General features: G+C 49.5%; 2 protein-coding genes across 5 annotated transcripts in view; one reads left to right on the top strand and one right to left on the bottom strand.

The window, feature by feature from the left end:
• SPECC1 (sperm antigen with calponin homology and coiled-coil domains 1) overlaps nt 1-20,231 on the top strand; it is a 108,910-nt gene extending 88,679 nt beyond the window's left edge. For all 4 annotated transcript variants that reach the window (XM_081844079.1, XM_081844078.1, XM_081844077.1 and 1 more), the window contains 4 exons: nt 9,017-9,133; nt 11,414-11,473; nt 14,965-18,618; nt 18,713-20,231. In XM_081844079.1, coding sequence (XP_081700205.1) covers nt 9,017-9,133; nt 11,414-11,473; nt 14,965-15,054 — 267 coding nt within the window. In that variant the 3' untranslated portion in view covers nt 15,055-18,618; nt 18,713-20,231. The remainder of the gene's footprint in view (nt 1-9,016; nt 9,134-11,413; nt 11,474-14,964; nt 18,619-18,712) is intronic.
• On the bottom strand, nt 522-23,574 carry LOC309331787 (uncharacterized protein). Its single transcript, XM_081844322.1, has 7 exons — nt 22,761-23,574; nt 21,893-22,070; nt 9,938-10,073; nt 8,575-8,996; nt 4,606-4,661; nt 1,983-2,147; nt 522-665 (listed from the first exon to the last, which is right to left on the bottom strand). Exons 4-7 carry the CDS (start codon nt 8,632-8,634, stop codon nt 587-589), a joined length of 360 nt encoding a protein of 119 aa, XP_081700448.1. The 5' UTR covers nt 8,635-8,996; nt 9,938-10,073; nt 21,893-22,070; nt 22,761-23,574; the 3' UTR covers nt 522-586.

Genomic DNA, 23,574 nt, shown 5'->3' with positions numbered 1-23,574 from the left:
GAAGCACCACTTTAGCGAATGGGGCCTCCCGCTGCTGCCGCACCGCCAGAGCACGATTTCTGTTCTCATCCTGAAGCAAAGTTCTTAACCCGAGGTACTATTTCTGGGTTAGTGGAGTCTGTAACCTGAAGCATATGTAACCTGAAGCGTATGTAACCCGAGGTACCACTGTATTGTGACTAGCAGTCATCCATTGTCTGAGCCTCTTTTAAAGCCGTCCAAGTTGGTGGCCATCTCAGCCTCCTGAGCTAAGGAGTTTCATAGTTTAACTCGGCTGTGTGAAGCACTCCTTTCTTTTGTCTTGGCCCTCAAATCTCTCAACGTAACAGCTCCAAACAGACTCGTGGAGCAGGGAAGAATTGTAGAATTGCAGAATTCTGTTTTGTAAACAGCAAAATAATGCAAAAATACCCTTTCCCTTGCCCACCTCCCACTGTGGAGGTAGCAGCCCAGCTGTTGAGGGAATGGGGTTTCCTGGCATTGAGCAAGGCTGAGGGAGTCAGCCACTGGAGGGGCATCTCTGAATGAGGGGTTCCGGCCCTCGGTGGCTGGTGGTGAGGCCTTGCCGTCAGTGCCTCAGTGTCCGTCAGGGAAGGCGTGTGGTCCTTTGGGGAAGACTGAATACCGCTGACCTTTTGGCTGCCCCCGGACACTTCAGATAATCCCTGAAGTAAACAAGGGATGCGTCATTAATCGTTCAAGCAGAAGCCAGTTACCGTAACTTAAGGGGTTGGCCAAGATTGCAACAGGCTCCTCTCCAACCTGAAAGACAGTGGATCGAGTTATTTTCCCTTAAGACTGGGAATAATAATACCGGCCCCTTGGCAGATTCAGCCCTGTCAGCCCAACAGCAAAATGTGGATTTGAACCCGCGTCTCCTTGGCTTGCTTGTTCCAGTAATCTCTAACCACTATGCAACACTGTTTCTACAGCAATTTAAGGTTGGCAGGTGGGAGGGAGGGAAGAGGAACCGCATTCCAGCCCCAGGTAAGGGGGAAAGCCTTGAATCTTCCCCACAAGGGGAAATCCTCTTGCGGTTTTATTCTCTAATCCGGGGGATTTTTGGAGGGCTGGATGTCCGCAGAGAGCCGGTTTCGTAACAAGGTGCACACCTGCTACAGCCAGGTGGAATTTTACCTCTTTTCAGTGGAAACTGCAAACCGGATTCTAACACTTTGACACTCCCACAGTCCGTTCCGCACAATCTTTCCTGGGTCACTTGGGGGCCGGTTCTACAAAAACAAGACACTCCCAGTTTAGGATTCTTTGGTTTGAGGGGTGCAGTCAGGCAAACCTGCCCAGTTCCATTTCTCTCCTCTGCTCATTCTTCCAACCTTAACCATTCAGCACTCCGCCTTTCCACATCGGTCTGTGGAAATGCATCAGTGCTTGAGTGCCAATTTTGCAGTCTGTAGCAGCCATGCTTCTGAATGCGGGTTGCAGAAGCCACAGGAGCAGAGAGGGGTCTCGTGCTCGGGTCTTGTGCTCGTGGGCATCTGGTCAGCCACGGTGGGAACAGGAGGCTGGGCCAGATGTGCTCCCTTTGAGTGCTTCTTGTGTTCCTAATTCAGCAGGGCTTTTCTTACTTTCCTAAAAGGGGACTTTTTTGCAAAGCAATTTCCCCCAACACAATTTTTGCATCCCCCCCCATATACATTCTGTTTTATGCACGCTTTATCCTAGTATATGCACATACCAGGATAAAACGTGCATATAACAGAATGTATATGGGGGGGGGGGAGGGATGCAAAAATTGTGTTGGTGGAAATTGCTTTGCAAAACATTACCTGACTGGAGAAGTGCAGAGCAAAATTCAGAGAACTGTGCTTCGGTCCACATTTCATTTTAGAAAGTGCGAATGCAGTGGGTTTGCCTTTAAATGCAAACTGAATTGGATTCCTCCCTTCCAGCAGCAACAGCAGAATCTTGTTTCTTTTCCCCAAGGAGTGATTTAGAGGCCTGTCAGTTCAAAAAAATCTCACCAAGCCCATATTTCTTCCTGGAGACTTCCTGGCTGAGGCCTGCCAACTCCGTCTCCTGCCCGCTGGTGATTTACCACGATGCCTCTCAGCAGCTGAGAGGTGGCAGGGGTCGGGCTGAGATAATCCCCCAGAGTTCTGCCTGCCTTATCGCCTGGCAGAAGTTCCCTGTGTTGAAAGAAAAGACCTCAGCTTATTGGAGCTGATCTGTGAACGGGGTAAAGGAGGTTGCGTTTCAGAGATAATCACCCTCCTCTTCCCCCTGCACACACAAAATTCAAACAACTCTTTCCTGGTGGCCCAGGGCTTTGCATAGATGTTGTACAGATGCAAGGAGGGGAGCCCAGAGGAAAATAGGCAAACTTATTATTTATTGCATTCCTATCCCTCCTTTTTCTCCACGGAGCTTGGTGGCTCACACGCCACTCTTCCCTCCGCATTTAATCCCCACAACAACAACCCTGAGAGGTAGGTTAAGCTGAGAGGCATTGCCAGCCCAGGGTCACCCGGTGAGCTTCAGGTGGAGATTCGAACCTGGGTCTCCCCGAGTCTGACACTCTAATCCCTACGCCATGCTGGCTCTCAAAAAAATAATAATAAGCAAAATGTTCCAAGAAATAAAAATGAAAAGATGCACAGTGGCCAAGTGTGGATATTTCCCCACAGATTCCCAAGTCACACTTTTATAAAACGGGAAATGGCTTTCATCGCTCGCTCCACATTTCCTCTCGCCATGCCCTGGCTTCCGGCGGAGATCCGTGCTCGTGTTATCCAGTCTCGGCTTGTTGTCCTGGCTTGTTGTCCAGCTGGGAAAGCGCATGGCCATGCTCCGTGGTGGCTCTAAAGGAGGATTAGGCAACTGCAATGAGGAGAAGAGGACTATTGAGATCTCCTGGCCACAGTGGCTCATCTCTGTCTTTGCAGACGGAGGCAGCGATGCTTCTGAATGCCAGTTGCTGGAAAACACAGGAATTGCTCTTGGGTCCAGATCCTGCTGGTGGGTTTCCCAGAAGAGGCATCTGGCTGGCCACTGTGAGAGCAGGATGATGGGCCTTTGGCCTGATCCAGCAGGGCCCTTTTTGCATTCTTGAAATTGCTAAGGGCCAGACCTTCACCTACAGACATCTAAAAATGGATTTACCGTATTTTTCCGTGTATAAGACTAGGTTCCCCCCCCCCAAAAAAAAATTAATGTCAAAAATTTGAGGGTTTCTTGTACACCAATGGGATGCGGGTGGTGCTGTAGGTTAAACCACAGAGCTTAGGACTTGCCGATCAGAAGGTCAGCAGTTTGAATCCCCGCGACGGGGTGAGCTCCCGTTGCTCGGTCCCTGCTCCTGCCCACCTAGCAGTCTGAAAGCATGTCAAAGTGCAAGTAGATAAATAGGTACCACTCCGGCGGGAAGGTCTCCCTGACGCTACACCACAAAGGCATTCTTTGTGGCGAGGATAATGCCTCCCCTGAGCTCCTTCCTCGCAAAGGGCTGAGACCTGCCGAGATGTTATCCTCCCTGGTTGCTGTGACCTGGCCAGTGTTAAAGGCAAACCACAGAGCAGGTGGGAGAGGCGGTGTCAGTTGGCCAAGCAGGAAGTCAGCCAAGAAAAGAGCTATCCTGACTTTGCTTAGCCAAACCGGGGAGGCAAGTTCTCCCCTTCCGCCTGCACAGGGAAAGGAGGACCTGGACGGAGGGCCACGCGCAGCTCCCACATCCTGCAGATCCTGCTTGCGACAGGGATTGGGAAGGAGGGACAGGATGGAAGCAGCGACGGGGAGGGCGAGCAGCGCCTTGCCGATGTCATCCTCGACCTTGGCTGCAGAAGACAAAAGCAATGCTAGGGAAACTTAGATAGGAGGACACTAGGGAATTAGATGGACACGGGTGGCACTGTGGGTTAAACCACTGAGCCTAGGGCTTGCCGATCAGAAGGTCGGCGGTTCGAATCCCCCCGACGGGGTGAGTTCCCGTTGCTCGGTCCCTGCTCCTGCCAACATAGCAGTTCAAAAGCACGTCAAAGTGCAAGTAGATAAATAGGTACCCCTCCAGCAGGAAGGTAAACGGTGTTTCCGTGTGCTGCTCTGGTTCGCCAGGAGCAGCTTAGTCCTGCTGGCCACATGACCCGGAAGCTGTACGCCGGCTCCCTCGGCCAATAAAGCGAGATGAGCGCTGCAACCCCCGAGTCGGCCACGACTGGACCTAATGGTCAGGGGTCCCTTTACCTTTACCTTGTACACGGATACATCTCCCCCCATTTTCTTAAATCGGAGTCCCCAAAAATAGGGGGCGTCTTATACATGGGGGCGTCTTATAGACAGAAAACTATGGTCCCATGTGCTCCAAACATGCAACTTCCCTTGCTGGTTTCCCATTGGGGCCTCTGCTTGGCCCCTGTGAGAACAGGATGCTGGACTAGAGGGGCCATAGGCCTGATCCTGCAGACTCTTCTGTACATTCTGCCTTACCATAAAATATCCAAGGCTGATTTTAATGAGGATGAAAAATAAAATTGTAATGGAAACTAGGAGATTAAAACTGGTGTGCTGTGTGTAGGAATAATTATAATAATAATATCGATGAAAATTATCTGAAAAGTAAACATATAAAGCCGCAGATGTACAGTCACTCACCTGGGAGTAAGTCCCATTGGGATTTGTATTCTGAGTAAACTTGCAAAGGATTTGCACTGTAAGAGGCAGGGAGGGCCTGAGAATATTAATTAAGAACATACTTCTGCAAGAATTTTGGCGATATAAAACAAATTAAATCTCATTTAAGTATCTCCATTTGCTTCATCTTGAATTACAATTTCTACTTCCTCCTCCATCTTCTCTCTCTCTCTCTCTCTCTCCCTCTCCAATTCTTATTTGTTGTTTTATTATTTCAATTATAAGCCCGCAGTCTCGGCCCTATTGACTTTTCAAATATTTGTGCAAGCCTGTGTTATGTTAAGCACTTTAAGAAATAGTGAATCGCATCCCTGCTTTGGCTGTCTCGAAATACTGTGACCAGGCAGTTGCTAATCGGTGCCTGGGGGCTTTCCCGAGGGGGAAAATAAAAAGAACTGACATGATCCTTGATAGCTGGCAATTTCTGTCCCCAGCCCTTGGTAAGCAATGCCCTTCAGTGTCTGGGAAGTGCAGTGTCTCATCTTGAAGTGGAGAGAGGTTTCCTTTCCCCCTTTTCCTGGAACTAGCTAGCAGGGCAGATTGCATGGAGCTGGGCAGTTCAGAATCCAGAATATCCTTATTTTGGGGTGAAATGCAATGACTTTCCAGCAAATTCAGCACAGAGGGACTAGTTCATTAGGGCCAACAGAGCACTGTCCAAGAACATAAGATGATTTTGCGGGATCGGGTCCATCTAACCCAGCCGCCTGCTCTCACAGTGGCCGAACAGATGCCCCAAAGGGAAATCTGCAAACAGGACCCCAGAGCAGGAGCCCTCTCCCCTCTGTTGTATTCAGCTGAGGAGGAAGAGCAGAGCCGAAGAAAACAGGAAGAGAGAAAAAGAAAAAGGAAGAAAAAAGGAAAAGGAGAGAAGAGGGGAAAGGAAAGGAAAGAAAAGAGATAATAAAGAAAGATAAAAAGGGCTTCCAAATTTCCATTTGCGGGTTACATAAAAAAAAGAAAAAATATATTTAAGACATTCAGTCCATAATAACACCCATCTTCGCCATGTTCCGTTAAGCAGTCTTTCTTTTAAGTCAGAATGTCTCAAAATCATTCATTTCTTTTTTTGCACGAAAAGTCCAAGGGGGGTTGCCAAATTGTTTTTATTTTTGGTCAGTATCCACCATGTTTTCTCTTCAACGCCAACTTTGCCTCCATTCATTTCCACCACTGTATTGGAGGAACCTTGCATCACTGGGGAGTCGCTCCATCATTTTGGTGGCTCTTTTTTGGACCTTTTCTCCAGCTCTGCAGCATCTTTATTTTTTGTTTTTTGAGGTGAGGCGGCCAGATCCGCATGGGAATGATGCCAACCTCCCTCCCTCGAGAAAAGTCCCTTCTTCACGCAGCACATAGTCGAACTACGGAACTCCCTGCCACAGGAGGAGGAGGAGGAAGAGGCAGGGATGGCCACTAACCTGGGTGGCTTTAAAAGAGGACCAGTCCACGGAGGAAGAGAGGGCTATGGATGGGTCCTAGCTAGGCTGACTCTGCCCTGCCTCCACAGTCTGAAGCAGCAATGCCTCCGAATGCCAGTGGCTAGAAACCGCAGGAGGGGAGCGTTGCTGTTATTCTCGGATCCTGCTTGTGGGCTTGCCATCTGGTCGGCCACAGGATGTTGGGCTAGGTGGAGGTCCTTTGGCCCAGTCCATCAAACGCTTCTCATCTTCTAAATTCAACTTGGAATAGACCCACAGAAATGGATGGACACAAGCATGAGGGCAGAATCCTGGACTAAGATGGGCCATTAGAAGAGCCTGCAGGATCAGGCTAATTCCCTAAGGTAAAGGGACCCCTGACCATTAGGTCCAGTCGTGGACGACTCGGGTTGCAGCGCTCATCTTGCTTTATTGGCCAAGGGAGCCGGCGTACAGCTTCCGGGTCATGTGGCCAGCATGACTAAGCTGCTTCTGGCGAACCAGAGCAGCGCACGGAAACACCGTTTACCTTCCTGCCGGAGGTGTACCTATTTATCTACTTGCACTTTGACGTGCTTTTGAACTGCTATGTTGGCAGGAGCAGGGACCGAGCAATGGGAACTCACCCCGTCGCGGGGATTCGAACCGCCGACCTTCTGATCAGCAAGCCCTAGGCTCAGTGGTTTAACCCACTGTCCATCTAATTCCCTAGTGTCCTCCTATCTAAGTTTCCCTAGCATTGCTTTTGTCTTCTGCAGCCAAGGTCGAGGATGACATCGGCAAGGCGCTGCTCGCCCTCCCCGTCGCTGCTTCCATCCTGTCCCTCCTTCCCAATCCCTGTCGCAAGCAGGATCTGCAGGATGTGGGAGCTGCGCGTGGCCCTCCGTCCAGGTCCTCCTTTCCCTGTGCAGGCGGAAGGGGAGAACTTGCCTCCCCGGTTTGGCTAAGCAAAGTCAGGATAGCTCTTTTCTTGGCTGACTTCCTGCTTGGCCAACTGACACCGCCTCTCCCACCTGCTCTGTGGTTTGCCTTTAACACTGGCCAGGTCACAGCAACCAGGGAGGATAACATCTCGGCAGGTCTCAGCCCTTTGCGAGGAAGTCGGGCTCTGTTTTGTTCAGTGTTTGCCTCTCTCCCAGGAGCTCAGGGGAGGCATTATCCTCGCCACAAAGAAGGCCTTTGTGGTGTAGCGTCAGGGAGACCAAGGTTCAAATCCCTGCTTGGGTAGGAAGCCCACACTGGGCGTCCCTGGGCCAGTCACTTTCTCATACTCAGCCTAACCTACCTCACAGGGTTGTTGTGATGATAAAATGGAGGGGGAGGAAGAAGCATGTAAACCCCCCTCTCTACTTGAGCTTCTTGGGATTGAATTGAATTGCAAACAAATCCGGGCGAATGACCAATAAGCAGTTCACCTGTAAATACCAGCAAGGAGCCACAGTTCCTGCCCTGGTATTATTATTAATATTTATTATTATTATTATTATTATTATTATTATTATTATTATTACTATTATTATATACAAAGGGCAGTATAGTGGCTTTGACTGCTTGTGCTCCGCTAACCACACCAGCCCCATGGATCAGCCCTGTAACAAGACAAGCATAGGGTGGTTTGTTTTTTCCGCCCTGGTGCAGAATGTCTGGAGAGGCATTATTGAAACCCAAGAAGCTAGCGGTTAATGGACAGAAATATTCCACTTAAGGGGTGATATGATAGCCATGTTCAAATATATAAAAGGATGTCACTTAGAGGAGGGAGAAAGGTTGTTTTCTGCTGCTCCAGAGAAGCGGACACGGAGCAGTGGCTCCAAACTACAAGAAAGAAGATTCCACCTAAACATTAGGAAGAACTTCCTGACAGTGAGAGCTGTTCGACAGTGGAATTTGCTGCCAAGGAGTGTGGTGGAGTCTCCTTCTTTGGAGGTCTTTAAGCAGAGGCTTGACAACCATATGTCAGGAGTGCTCTGATGGTGTTTCCTGCTTGGCAGGGGGTTGGACTCGATGGCCCTTGTGGTCTCTTCCAACTCTAGGATTCTATGATTCTATGATTCACTTTGCTCCCCTCCCCTCCTCCTCTTGAAAAGCAGCAAAGTGAGTTAATCAAATCTTAGCAGAGCTCCTTAATGTAATTAACACAATGCCGGGAGGTGGAGGTAATTAAGATTTGGGACAAACAGTTTCTCTTCTCCCCCAATGCCCCCAGATCTTTGCCTCCCGCAGGACCTCCTGCCAAAATGTTAATTTCACAGGCAGTGGGGCAGCATTGATCTTGTCCTGCCAACCTTCTTCCCAAAGGCTTTTTGTTTCGCATTATTGCCACTGATAGGGAGTTGATTGCTTGTTTGTCCAGCCTTGGCGCACTTGTTGATCTTGCGAGGCGGCAAGGAGAGCCTGCTGGATCAGGGCCAAAGGGGGCCCATCTAGGCTAGCATCCTAGCCCCAGTGGGAAACCTGCATGCAGGATCCAAGCACTTTCCTCCCCTGTGGCTCCCAGAAGCATTGCCACCTCCGATTCTGGAGGCCAAGCATAGCCATCGTGGCTGGTGGCTGTCGGTGGTCTTCTCATCCATGAATTTCTCTAATCCACAACAAGGTTCCAGTCCTCATGGTGCTGAATAGGAATGAAGGAGGCTGACTTATACACTATGGGGCAAAAGCTTTGATCCCCTGCTAAATTTGCCCGTTTGCCCCCCTGACGAAGAAATGACCAGTCTATAATTTTAACAGTAGGTTTATTGTAGCTGTGAGAGACAGAATAAAAACAGGAAAACCCCCAGAAACATCTGACCTTTGTAGTTGCCAACAAGGGTTTTGCCACCAAGTACTAAGTCACCTTTTGCAAAGGGATCAAATACTTATTTCACTCATCATAATGCGCATCCATCTCTTTTGTCTTCTGGGTTTCCTCTCCCGCTGAGCTCACCTTCCCTTCTCTTTTCCTCCCGCAGAATATCGACATCACCAATTTCAGCAGCAGCTGGAGTGACGGCCTGGCCTTCTGCGCCCTCCTGCACACCTACCTGCCTGCCCACATTCCCTACCAGGAGCTCAACAGCCAGGACAAGGTGGGGCCCCTCTGCCACTAGCATCCTTCAGATGGTGGGCGATTTGGTGGGGTGGGGAGAAACCTTTCCCCTAGTGACGTGGAATGGAATTGCAGGGTAAAACACACACACACACACACACACACACACACACACACACACACCCCATTCCTGACCAAGTGACCTTATTTATTATTTAGTCATTTCATAAAATGTATTATATGCTGCTTGGTTGTAAAGAAAAAAGGGGGGGAACCAAAGCAATAAAATTTAACACTAGCAGAAAAGTAGCAGCCATGATTTAAGACTCTCAGAAAGTTAAAATAACAATAGACTAAACTTGCATCAGCTTTCTAAACCTTTGGACAGGCCTGTCTAAACAAAAACATTTTGGCAGACCCCAAAAAGGGGACAGTGAAGGCGGAGCCTGACCTCAATTGCCAAGGAGTTCCAACTATAATCAGCCCCAAGTTTTTTTAAAATAAAATAAAAATACATGATAAGGTTAATGTTTGGTTATTTATAAGTAGTTCCAACTAATGAACTTTTAATAACAGTTGTAAATAATAAAATATTGATCCTGCCTTTTAAAAACATGTTTTAGATTTTGTGAGTGTGCTTTGTTTTTTTCCTGGTTTTTAATATATGTTATTTATTTTTTGCTGTAAGCTGCTTTCAGTTGCATGGGGGTGGGGGAAACAACTAAGAAATTTAATTAATAACAATAGTCCAGCAATATCTGGAGGGCCACCTGGGTGCCTTTCTGCTGTAGCTACAATAATAAAGTCTTCCAGGAAGAAGCAGAATCTGAAACTTACTTCTCACCTGATTGATGTATACTTGAATTCACTTCCTTTTGTGGGTTTTGAATCAAGGAGTGCCTGTTTTCTTTCAATTGTGGGTTGTGTTTCCTGGTGAGGTCTTTGCCATTTGCACCTCGCCTAAGCCCTCTATTTCTCACCTTTTTTAAAAAAAGCAATTTATTTTGCAAAATTTCCCCTTATAAACACACATTGTGGGGTTGGAAAACTGCATTGCAAAATTCGGAGCAGTGCAAGTTTCAAAGAATCACGGTGTTTTGGTTGGCTTATTGCTTTAGGAAGCACCGATCGGGGAGCTTTCCCATTCAAAGGCAAACAGAATCTACCGTATTTTTCGCTCTATAACACGCACCTGACCATAACACGCTCATTGTTTTTAGAGGAGGAAAACAAGGGGGAAAAATTCTGAAGAAACAGTGGATGTATCATTTTTGTGCCTCATGCTGTGGCCACAGACATGTGATCTGGTGGTGAATTTGGGGTGACCCAATGCAAAAATCCTGAGGATCCATGTGGATCCATGCTTTGTAACCACGTTTTTACAGCACTGCAGCCCCGGGCAACAGTGGGTGCGTGATTTTTTTGGTGCAGGCTGTAGCCATGGACATGTAATGTGATGTGATGGTGAATTTGGGGTGACCCAATGCAAAGATCCTGAGGATCCATGTGGATCCATGCTTTGTAACCACGTTTTTGCACCACTGCAGCCCCAGCAACAATGGGTGCGTGATTTCTTTGGTGCAGGCTGTAGCCATGGACATGCTATGTGATCTGATGGTGAATTTGGGGTGACCCAATGCAAAGATCCTGAGGATCCATGTGGATCCATGCTTTGTAACCACGTTTCAAGTGGGGAGGGAAGGAAAAACACAGAAGGGACAAGGAGCACTAGAGGGGTGTGCAGAGAAGCAGCTGGCTAAGAATGCAGGAGAGGGGTTTAAAGGGAGGGAGGAAAGGAAAGCAAAAGTTTCCCCCCACCCAGCCACCCAAGCCAGCCCCCCCCCTCTCTCTCTCCCACCTGCATAAGCACGGAGAGGAATTAGAAGGAAGGACTGACGCGATCCTTTCCTTTCCCCTCTGCTTGCCTGGGGGGGAGGGGATTTGCCTGCTCTTTGTTCCATTTGAGCAAACAGCAACCGAAAAAGAAGAGGGTGGGCAGGAGGACCCTGAGGCAGAATGCAGGAAAGCAACAGCTTCCTCTCTCACGGAGCTCCCTCCTCCCTGATTTTTGCCCCTGCGCTCGCGAGGGTCAGCTCCAGGGACCACACATTCGCTCAATAACACGCACCGACATTTCCCTTTACTTTTTAGGAGAAAAAATCTGCGTGTTATAGAGAGAAAAGTACGGTATGTCCTCCCCATCCACAGCTGTACCCGTGGCAAATGTCTGATGGCAACTGGAGGGGGGGCAGGCTAATGTCAGAGAAAACAGCCCTTCTATCCTGACCTATTTGTTGTCTTTCTCTCCCCCTCCCCACAGAAAAGAAATCTCCTTTTGGCATTCCAGGCTGCCGAAAGCGTTGGCATTAAACCCAGCTTGGTGAGTGCTTTTGTCCTGGGGAGATGAATTGCGCCAATATAGCATTGGAGGGGATGAGGCTGGCGGGGGGCTGGGGGCTGGCGGGGGGTGTCATATTTGCACCTGCAGGAAAACAGGCAACAGGAGCGTGGCTTCAAATCCATTCCACCCTCCCTTCCATTTATCTAATCCCCCACTTTAAAACCAGCGGCCATCTTCCGCCGTCACATCTTGTGGTTGTGAGTTCCACAAGTCAAAGAGTGCGGTTGCATGGGGAAGTCCCTCCCTTTTAATCATCCTGAATCTCCTCTGCCAGTCAATTTCAGGGAGTTTCTGAGCTCGTAAAGAAAGGAAAATGCTTGGTTGAGGGTTTCCTGTTGTTTGCCGAACCCACCGAGGTTTTTGTGATTCAGAGCTCGGATAGTTCAAATCTGTTGCTCCTTTCGGTTTAGAAAAGCCAGCCTTCAATCCCAGACTGCACAGCTATTTATTTTATGGCATTTATGATCCACTGTTCCTCCCTGTGGCTGGTTTTTATCCTCCTGACAGCCTTGTGAGGCTAGACCGATTCGCCTAAGGCCAATCCCCAGCAAATTCCACAGCTGACCAGGGAATTTGAACCCAGCACCCCCAGTACAACCTTAGCTCTGACTCTGCCTGCGCAGGTTTCGATGTGGGGGCGAGCAAAATGCTACTCGCGTTTTGCTTCTTCTATGACTCGCTCAAGTTTGCAGCCATAAACATGTTTGCTGTGGTACAGAGGTGAGAAAGAGCACCGGGCTAACAGGAACACACCAAGCTCCCTTGCTCTCGCTCTCTTCCTAAACCTGTTGAGTTATCGCTTCTAAAAAGTCATTTGCCCCATCGCACCGCTCCAAATAATTTTTTGCACAGCTACAGGGCTCTTCTTAAGATTGGGGGACAATGTGGCTAGGGGTTGGTGTGAGCCTTGAGTCGCCAAGACCTTGCTCAGGCTGAAATACACACCTCGGCGTGCATTAACTCACTCTACGTGGGGCTGCCCTTGAGACTGACCCAGAAACTCCAGCGGGTGCAGAATGCCGTGGCGAGACTTCTTACGGGGTCCTCGCCATGGGATCACATTCACCCGGTGCTATACCAGCTGCACTGGCTCCCGGTGGAGTACAGGGTCAGGTTTAAGGTGCTGCTTTTAACCTTTAAAGCCCTATATGGCCTAGGACCCTCGTACCTACGGGACCACCTCTCCTGGTATGTCCCACGGAGGAACTTACGGTCTTCAAACAAAAACATCTTGAAGGTCCCAGGCCACAGGGAGGTTAGGCTGGCCTCAACCAGAGCCAGGGCTTTTTCGGCTGTGGCCCCGATCTGGTGGAATGCTCTGTCACAAGAGACTAGGGCCCTGAGGGACTTGACATCTTTCCGCAGGGCCTACAAGACAGAGCTGTTCCACCAAGGCACAGTCTGACCCCCTCCTTCTGTAATCCTCACAGAACTCTAGCCCAATGGTTGCCATTGATTTGATTCTGAATTAATTTTAGAATGAATTGATTTTCAAATGTATTTCAATTAATTGACTGTGATTTTATGTAAACTGTGCTATTTTTACTGTTGTTAGCTGCTCTGAGCCCGACTTTAGCTGGGGAGGGCGGGATATAAATAAATTATTATTATTATTATTATTATTATTATTATTATTAAGTGAGATGTCTCATAGCATGCAACCTTCCGCGCCATCTCCAGCAACTTCAGGAAGGGCTGGAGACCCCAGAGAGGTCCTGTGCAGATAATATCAAACTAGATGGCCAACGGTCTGACTCTGTTAAGGTGCTTCCTATGTTCCTGATTCAGCCATGAGGGCTGGAATCTTATTTTCAGAGGAAGGGCCTTAGCCCAGGGGCAGATCACCCCCTTTGCATGCGGGAGGTTCAGAAGGCACTGCTAAGCAGGGCTGGGCAGGAACGCTGCCGAGTTCCTGCTGCTGTGCAGACCAGACTGAGCTCAATGGACCAGGGGCCTCACTCTGCATGAGATGGCTTGCCTTAGGTTCCCTAAGGTTCCCCTCTGCCCTCGGGCAGTTTTAATAGAATCTTAGAATTGTAGAGTTGGAAGAGAAGTATTGCAACTCCTTGCCAGCTCCCTAGAAGCCTTGTTGTCGGCCGAAAACCAGCCTCCCCTCCCCACCCCAGAGGGCCCCTCCGCCAAACTCTCCCTGTTGAACTCTCCCTGCCTCCATCTCCTGAATACCTTCCCCAAATCATGGGAACCTGAAGTGCTCACAGCTCTCTGTCCCCATCACCAAGTCTTCCTGGCACACAACCGTCAATTCACCATCCCGTTCCCCCTCGTTTTATGTGAGCTTCGGTGTATGTGCGTTTCAAATTCATTTCTTTAAAAGGCTTACGGCCGGGATTTAATTACTCTTGGCTACCACTCCCTCCTTGAAAGCCTTGCCAAGCAGATAGGGAGCCCTTCCTGCACGGGAAGGGGGGGGGTGCTGCTGTTCCTGGCTGCCCCCCTACTCCATTCACTGCCGCGAGAGGGGAAGCGGAAGCCGTCACGTTCCCCGGGGCTCAGACGTGTTGGGTCCAGTGTGTGCGTGGGATCAGAGATCCGCTCCCCCCCGCCCAGTTTTCTTTCTCTGGAGCTTCAAGGGAAGAACTGAGAAGCTTCAGCAGACAGGAAGAATGTTATGAGAGCGGCTGAGGGTGTTGGGCAGGCTTGGCCTGGAAGAGAGGAGACTGAGAGGGAGGTATGGGAGACACCTTCAAATATCCATGGAAGATGGAGAAAGCTGGTTTTCTACTGCTCCCACCAACAAAGGAGATTCCAGATAAATATCATCATCATCATCATCATCATCATTTATTATTTATACCCCGCCCACCTGGCTGGGTTTCCCCAGCCACTCTGGGGGGGCTTCCAACAAAATATTAAAATACAATAGCCTATTAAACATTAAAAGCTTCCCTAAAGAGGGCTGTCTTCAGATGTCTTCTAAAAGTCTGGTAGTTGTTGTTCTCTTTGACATCTGGTGGGAGGGCGTTCCACAGGGCAGGTGCCACCACCGAGAAGGCCCTCTGCCTGGTTCTTGCAGCAAGCGAACCACCAGAAGGCCCTCGGCACTGGACAGTGTTTCTTATGGGAAGAGTTGATTGACAGTGGAATGGACTCCCCCAGGAGATGGTGGACTCTCCTTCGTTGGAGGTTTCAAAGCAGAGTTCGGATGGCCATCTGTCATGGATTCCTGCATTGCAGGGGGTGGACTAGATGACTCTCAGGGTCCCTTCCATCCCTACAATTCTTTGATTCTATGAATATGTATGTACTCACAGATTTACAAACTTCCTATGAAATGATCCGGTATATTTTGGGAGACTGGGATAGGGGGGAGGAGATTTCACCTGCATTGTGCCTTTTAACTGTCCCTGGGGGTTCGGAATGACCCTCTGGTTCCCCTGCTGCAGCTAAAGTGCTTTACGTTTCCTTTTTTTCCTCCCTCCCAATGACGCTGCCATCTCTTCCCGTCACAGGAGCTCAGCGAGATCATGTACACGGACCGCCCCGACTGGCAGAGCGTTATGCAGTACGTCGCCCAAATCTACAAATATTTCGAGACCTGAGTTCTGGAGCCGGGAGGAGGAGGAGGAGGAGGAGGAGGAAGGCGTCTGAAGAACACCATGCAACGCACTAGATCACTTTAAAAGGAAAACACAAAAGGGACCCTCCCCCTTCAATCCTGCCTGACAGAGGCCCCGGCAGACATTTCTCGTGGCCCCAGAAAGGACTGGCCACGATCCAGCCCAGGCTTGCAGCCTGAAGCAGAGTGGAGGGGCTCTGCTTGGCTTGGGACTAATTTTTTTTTGGGGGGGGGACGCAGGAAATAACATCTCCCCCGTACTTGACCGTGCCAAATAAGACTCCTTTTCACCCAGGGTGCCCTGCGCTGTGGGGCAGAGAACAACTCCCCTCGTCGCCGGACAAATTGGTGGCCTTGTGCACAGCCTCTGGAGGTCCCCAAGGGCATCAGAAGTTGCTGCTTTCCCCCTCTTTAATTTCACAAAAGCTGGTTGTGGCTTCCCCTCTTCATGGGTCCCATGGAAAGGCTTCCTTACTTTTCTCCCCGGAGGCTCAAGAAAAGAGCAGAGTGGGCTGGCTTCCTGAAACAGGCTGCGCTGTGTGGAACAGCCAGGACCCCTTGAAACATGACAGCATCTTTGGAAAAAACAAAGCACCAAACTTAAAATCCCCTTACAAGGCCCCCCTCCCCTAATGACAGCTGCCTTGGCCCTGTCTCACGCAGCTGGTAGGACGGCAGAGAGAGCCAGGCTGATCTTGGCTTTTGCAAATTCCCCCCATCCCAGGACTAATTTAGGGACTGTCGGGATCTGAATAGGCTTCTGTCCATCCAGAACCTGCACTGTCTTGAATATGGATGCAAGGAGAGGAGGGGGAGCCCTTCTGATTGTTGCTCCACAAGGCTAGAGGAAGCCATTATCAGGCCCAGATCTCCCGCCCACCCAGGATCTGTGTTGTGACTGGATCACCTTGATGCCCGATTTAGTCTGCTGGGGTTTTGTTGCAGAACAAAGACTACTTGTCTCTTTAACTTGTCGCACAGGGATTTGGGCAGGTGTCTTTTCCGTAATAGTGGGAGAAGCAGTGCCTTCTAAAATTCTCCCCGCCCTCCCAGTGCCTCCAAGTTGGTGCAGGAGATGCAAAAGTTGTGTTCTTTTGCACAAACCTCCTTGTGTTGCTGCAGACATCTTATTTGTCTAATCCACAGGGAACATCTGCAGCCTACAGGAAGTTGCTGGACTAAAACTCCCACCAACTCTGACCAGTGGCATCTGCAGGGCCACAGAACCGTCCTCATCATATGTGTGTGTGGGGGGGTCCAAATGCAGAACCAAGACATGTTGGGAAGCCTGATACCCAGGTTTAAAGGCACCAGTTGCTAGCTTGAGTAGTAGAGAGGTTGTGGGGAAAATGTGGTTTTGGGGGGGGGGTGAGAGGGTTAGGTCTGCACATGCTGATAGATTTTTTTTTCTTGGGGGGCGATGGCCTTTGCGAGACTGGTGGCGCCAACAGCTTTTGAAAATCTGGAGTTGCAAAAAAGAAAAAATAATTTCCTGCCACGTCCCACCTGCCCTTTTCACAGCTGTGCAAACAGGAAACTCCCCACAGCTCTAGTCTGTCCCATCTGAACAGACAAGGCAAAAGCTTTACTTGCTCAGTTTCCACCTTCTGCGCTTCTGCTAAGAGCGCAGGAGCCCTTCCAGGGGAGAAGAGGGAAGAGTTGGCAAGCCTGTGGGGGGGGGGGAGTCTCTGCAAATCTGCAAGTTAATATAATGTTGAAAGTGACTTGCGTCCTTAGCTCACAAGGTGAGCCGCAGCGCAGCAGATTTATGCGGCGTCAAAAGCCTGAAAATTCTTGCCGCGACTGAGGGCTTCTCTGCAAGGACTCGGGTGCCCTTTAAGTGTGAGCTTGAAGCGTTGAGTCGAAGACCTGCGTGGGGGAAGCCAGGGTTGGCAGCGCCAAACGCACCGCCCTTCCCCAGCCCCGTTTCACGACACCTGTGTGTCACCAAAGGGCCTCCATGAAACCTTGGCTGGCGTCAGGAGCACCTGAAGGCCACCAGGTCACAAACACAAGTGACGCTTCCTTTGGCTTGGTAGAATTTCCTCCTTGCCGCTTTGGTGTGACTCGCTGGCTCCTTTCTGAGACTCGGGAGGCAAAGCCTGTCGCAGGAGTGTGGTGTGTGGGTGACATGACCAATGGGCACGAACCCCAGGGTCCCCTAGAGGATGCTGTGAAGGAAGCACTTCCTTGCCATGAGGCCTTGTGAGCAGATGCCCACATCGCCCACATCTGCTGCCGCTTCTTCCATGCCCTGTGGCTCTGCAGGAGATGTGTTAGACATCGCACCATAAGGTCGCAGAGGGTTTGGAGGACAGCCTGCACACCCAAATTATCATTGTGTGTTTTCTGTTACTGGATACGAAGTTGAAGGTGCCAAATAATTGCTTGAAGTTGTTCGCTTTGCCAAAGGAGGAGGCCTCCGTTTCTGCCGCCGCCTCCCAGCCCAGTTTCATCTCATCAGTGAGAGAACATCAATCTCTTTCCCCGCTTTTGGTCTTGGCTTGAGCTGAGCTTCCCCCACTTTGTTTGGGTCTCTCCTTCCCATCCAAAGCCCCTTCTCCCCTTTGACATCCCAACGGCTGTGGAAAGACTTCAGGCAGGCCTGGTGTAAGGTTTCTGCCTGAAGACTTTCAGATGTCCGGCGCTAGTCCTCATGGTTCCTAGTCAAAACCTGCCAGTCTCCAGACATCATCCAGTCATTCCAAAATCGTTTGCCATCTTCTCTGGAGAAAACGTGCCACTCAGTCAAAGGAAGTTGCACACCACCTTTGCATTTTCATCAGGCCAACAGACCTTTAACTTGGAGTCAGGCACTGGGGGGAGGGAATCTAAATCACTACAGTCCAGGAAAAGCATGGTTCCTTTAGTGAGTTGCGTCCAACACCGAGGTCTTTAGCCATGAGTAGATGGAACAAGAACCTCACAAGGTAGCTGGGGGGGGGGGGGGGCTCTAGGCATAATGGTACCTGAATTCCCACCTGCCCCTTGCAGCCAGCATCAGTTAAGGCTGAGGACTCTTGAGAGTAGGATTCCTGCAACTTCTGGAGGTCCCTATGATTGCAGCCTCTGATGTTACTGCCCCATGATTTTCAGGGGAAAGGAGATTTCTGTGCTGCTGTCTGCATTTTGCCATTTTCTCTAAGAGGAGGTCTGTCGTTACGTGTGAGGCAAGCAGGGGCAAAAAAGTCTGAGGTGGTCCTTTCCGGGCAGCTTCAACCCGCTTTATTTAAACCGGTCCCTCAGACTGTCTCGTAAACATCGTTTGGCAAAGCTGTATGTGTGTGAGAGAGATATATATGCCTATAAGGTTAATGTTTCTGGGCCATTGAGTGTCCAGGTGTTGGAGTGCATCAGAAATGTGGTTTACCTGGGGGGGGGGCGCTGGGAAAGGGAGGTTTGTTGGCTTCGCTGTGCACCTCAGTTGGCGCAAGAGATGGAGGAAAGGCGGGAAGTGAGTGAGGGTTCGCGTCTGGTCATCCTGAAGGTCCGGTTTGGTTTTGCCTCCAGAAAAGCAGGGGGGAGCTGAGGGGGAAGAAGCATAGCTGTCAACTTTTCCCTTTTCTTGCGAGGAATCCTCTTTGGGATAAGGGAATTTCCCTTAAAAAAAGGGAAACGTTGACAGCTATGGGAAGGAGGAGGTTCCAGAGCAAAGCGAGGCTTGGATTCGCATCCGTAACAGTTGCAAGGGGAGCAGACGAGGCGTTTGAAATGTCCGTGTCAGAGTGGGAGTTTTGTCTGTATTGGTTTTGTCAGTAATGCCGAGCTGAGGTGTCCGAAGGAAGCCTGGGCAGGTTCTTTGCCAGAGGCGCAACCAGCCTCCTGGTCTCTTGAGGCCTAGCATCTTGAAGGGAATGTTTTAGGGGCAGGTTCTGAATCCACTTTCCTTGCTCTTGAAGGTTGGGAAGATAGACTTAAGGTTGTGTATCTGTGTGTGTCTGTATCTCCTCCCTCTAAAGTCCCCATTTTCCTTAGGTCTCCACCTCTTTCTCCCTCCCCATCCCAAAATGAGGTGCAGAAGGAGAAATCCAGGGTGACACTGAGCTTAATTTCCCCGGGGTTCTCAGTCACTGAAATGCCGCCAGATTTCAAAGCCTGCTGCTTCTCCTTTCAACCCTCCTCAATTTAGGGTCCACCTGTGCAGGGTTTTATTCAGGCACTTTCCACTCCTCCTACTGCGGCTGAAGCCAGAGGGTGGCCTATTAGCTTGTTCCTCCACACAACACTAGGCGGCCGCATCAACCTGCCCCACCTTTCCCCAAATGATGCCAAGGGGGGCACCGTCCTTGACATAGGAGCATTGGGGGTCGTGTGACTGTAGGCCAGGGATGGGGGGAGCCCAGTGTTCCTCCAGATGTTGGACTCTGAAATCCCATCATCCCTGGCAGCTGTGCCGGCTGGTGGCCATTGGGAGTCCCAACAACACCTCCAGGAGACTCTCCTCACTTGAAGGATTCTCCCAGCCCATCTTCCATGCTTCTCCAGTAAAATGCACCCCATAATATAATGCAGAGAATTGGGCGTGGACATCTGTGGGCTGCGGATTTCACTGGATCCCAGCAGGAGCAACAAGCGAGCAGGATAAGGCCCGGGGGTTCCTGACCTCTGGAGAGATGCTGGAGTCCCCCACCCCACCCCATAATTTTGTAAAAACCCAAATGACTCCTGAGCAGGTGTCCCAACTAGAATGGCTGGTGTCTGCAGGTGCTAATGATCTTTCCAATATACCATCGATCGACTCCAACTGGCAGTGAACGAACAGAGTCCTTTCCTCTGCTTATTAACCTGTTTTGGGAGAGCTAACAGATTCTGGATCCCTGCCCTGCCTTCTATTATCTTTATTTTTTTAGCCTTTACACGTGCCAACTTCCAGATACATTTTGTTTGTTCATCATTTTGTTTGTGAGCGTTATTAAAAAAAACAAATACCGGACCTCTCTCTCGGCCTGGCCTGGGTGCTTCAAGTCTGAACTGTTCCCGCCGGAGAGCAAAACCATCTTATTTATACACCAAGAGCACACTAGAATGTACAGGCCCTCGGAGACTTCAACGGTCGAGGATGTGCGACTGCCAATGTTTTTATTTAAAGATGATTAACGTTACTGAACCATTGGGTGCAGGGTCTGCATAATATTTCTAATAAATGCCTTTGGTTTCTGACACTTGGCTTTTGGCGCTGCTCTTGTCTAGGCCGCATCCTGTCGTTCCTGAGTGGTTTAACTGTTAGTCCTTCTTCCCAGGAAACACTGGGAATTGTAGCTCTCTTAACACACTACAGTTCCCAGGGTTATTTGCGGGGGGGGGGGGGCTATGACTGTATAAGGTAGTATGATACTGCTTCCAATGTAGAGTGCAGACTGGGACAGAGTCTACTCAGAAGTAAGTTCCATTGAGCCAGATGGGACTTGCTCCCAGGTAAATAGGATGGCAGCCTTCTAAATATTCAAAACATATACACATAACCAATGTTGGGGCAATTAAAACAACTCCAATTTAATTAGATTTCTTTTTTAAAAAAGTAATGACTACACCTCCTTGAATAACAGGAGCAGGTAAGAAAAATATTACCTTGCTATTCTTACAACAACCCTACAAGGTATTATTGCTGACCAAGACATTTGCACGGGGGGGGGGGTGATAGAGAGACTTGTCAACAAGCCAGGATAAAACACAAATCAATGAATTGCAAAGCATTAAAACTATAAATTGTGCAAGCAGCTGCTACCTAACGCTTAACTCCTAAAATAAATAATTTGACACTTAATATGAGGAGTGAATCAAAACAGTATGTCCAAATGCATAACTCCTCATCAAACTCCTGTGTCCATTTAAAATCAGTATGTGAACATTCAGTATTTTCCAACTACAAATCCACAGACATGCCACCGACCACCTGAGTTGAGCTCAAGAACCACAGGTGGGAGCCCCTGATCTCTTACCAGAAAAGCCAGATGCGTTTCAGCCACGGAGGTCTCACCTTTTAGCCAACACGCCTGAACCTTAGATCACATTACCACTCGCTGTTTTCTAAATTTCCAAATTGCTTGGAGGTGGGGGGAAATACAGTTGCGCTCACGTGTTGAATTGATATTACAAGTCGCCAACAACAGAGAGATGTAACAAATAAGTCTCATACCCCAATAATGTGATTGGACACTACCACAATTTGTGTTCGGTGTGGCTTGTGCAGAAGCATTTGATGTGATGGACCAGGAGGCATGTTCAAGTGTGTGTGTGTGTGTGCATGCGCCTCAGTCACCATGCTGCATCAGCATCAGGTTCTCCTGGTCAGGAAACAGATGTTCTAGGGCAGGGGCGGGCGAGGCAGTGGCAACTATAACATCCACATGAATGATGTCTTGTGCCACCAGATGTGTTGCATGCAGCTGCTAGGCCTGCATGAACAGGTATGGGGGGTGCATGGCAGGGGGTTGGTGTAGATGACGCTACCCTACCCTACAGCTCTTTCTCAGTCTGTGCTAAATCTTCATATGACAATGTGTCATTGCCCAGAAGTCTGTGGCTGAAAGAGGAAACTGGACCCACTGGGGAGCCGTCAGGACAGCCCCAGGGAGTCATTTGCATAGTCACCAAAATAGCCCACCTTGAAGTCTTGCTCATGAGAGCAAAGCGACTCAAAGCATCCTTAGTCTAGTGGGAAGATCTCAGCGCCCACGTTCTGTGTTGTGATGAGACCAACCAGATGAAAGAACTCTGCCTTGTGGGGAGTCAGAACAATGGTCCACCTAGCTCAATACTGCCTACACTGACGGGTAGCTGTTCTCCGGTTGGCAAACGGGGAGTCTTATCCCCAGCCTTACCTGGGGAGAAACATGGTTCCGTTTGTGTTCAGAGGCAGCGATGCCTCAATTCGCACTTCCTGAAAGCCATGCGTGAACTGGAAATGCAGCCGCCCGTTGAAATTCACGCTTCTCAGAATTCTGCAGTTCTCCAGTCAAGCGATGTGTAAAAAAAAGCACAGGCCAGGGTAAGGCACGCCTAAAAAAATGCAAATGTTCATAAAAGAACATTAAAAAACCATTTGCAAAAAGTGAGCACATTGGGGCAAACTGCTTACAGACATGTGTATATTAGAAATTCACCCTAAAATGCTGATGAATTTCCATGAGGACTTTTTTTAAAAAAATTGACAATAGCTACAGAATTCAGCTTGCAAAGAAGCTCGCTTTTGTTTTTGAGAGGCAAGGTCCTAGTCCTCATGATTCTGTGAGAGTGGGATCCAGGACTTGATGGGTCATTGGCCTGATCCACCAGCCTCTTCCGATGCTCCCCTAGTGGCTGGTGCCCATTGGGGCTGGTGGGGCAGGGACCCCAAAGAGAGCCACAGACAAGGAGAGGCAGAGCCAGCTCATCCTAGTTTCTTCCTCCTGAGACACAGAGATGGAGGAGGAGGAGGAGGAGGCTGACACCCAGAGCCACTTGCCAGCTTGGTTTTGAGAAACAAGGCAGGGCAAGTGAGAGTTGGCAAGGGCAGTCGGAGGTCTGTGGGGCAGTGACCCATTTGCCCTAACGGACCGGCTGCCATTGCAGGGGAAAAGGGATCGACAGGTAGAAAGAAGCAGCTCAACGGTGAAATGAGTCACGAGTTTGGCAACTCCATTCCAGGTTCGGCTCCAACACCTGAGGCCAGGTATCCTAAATTCATTGGCAGCCGTTGCAAACGCTTACATAACCCAAACTGGTTTGCCTCTTCTGGAGATGACAGAGGCAGCTCATATTTCAACCAATTTCCTTCTCCGGGGGCTGGAAAAACACAAGAGAACAATCATTCTGAGGCTTGAAGGAAAGGGTGGAGGTTTGGAAGGGACCCTAAGGCTCATGTAGTCCAAACTCCTGCAATAAAGGAATAAATTAGGAGAGTAATTTATTTTATTTATATCCAGCCTTTCTCCTAGTGCAGGACCCAAGGAAACTCCCAGAATAAAACAGGGATAACTCAAAGCACACATTTTTTTTTTTTTAAGCCACCAATTAAATAAGTAACCCTATGAAAAACGGTGCTGAAGGGAGCATCAGGCAACTCTGGGGAACTCGCAATCTCAAGATAGACTGTGCTGGAATATGGAAGTTCCACTCAGCAGGCATGGTTAAAAGTCGCTGATGGCTCCAACTCAGTCAATTTATACTGGCAAAAGCCGACATCTCAGCTTCCATTTCTGGGAGAGAAGTGCGCAGAGCATAGCTGCGCACTGAAAGAGAGCCACTAGCGGCAGCCGTTTGCTCGGCAGTGTCCAGCCAGGCAGAGACGCAGAGCCCTTCTTTTGCGAAGTCATTCATTTGTACCTTTTTGGTTGCTCTGTTTTGTTCTGACTGTGCAAAGTGCCGTTGTGTCTCAGGCGGGGAAACCACACTGATGGGAACTTTGCTGCTTGCGAAGCCATCTACACCCTCCAAGAGGCTCTGTCTCGACCCGATACACAATCCTCTAACAGCAGCTTTCTCATACGTGGTGCTTTCCAGATGTTTTGGACTCGCAACTCCC

The sequence above is a fragment of the Podarcis erhardii genome (genome assembly GCF_964252035.2).
Source record: "Podarcis erhardii genome assembly, chromosome: 16".
Classification (NCBI taxonomy): Eukaryota; Metazoa; Chordata; class Lepidosauria; order Squamata; family Lacertidae; genus Podarcis; species Podarcis erhardii.
The sequence above is the reverse complement of the archived record's forward strand: the minus strand, read 5'-3'. Positions and strand labels throughout refer to the sequence as shown.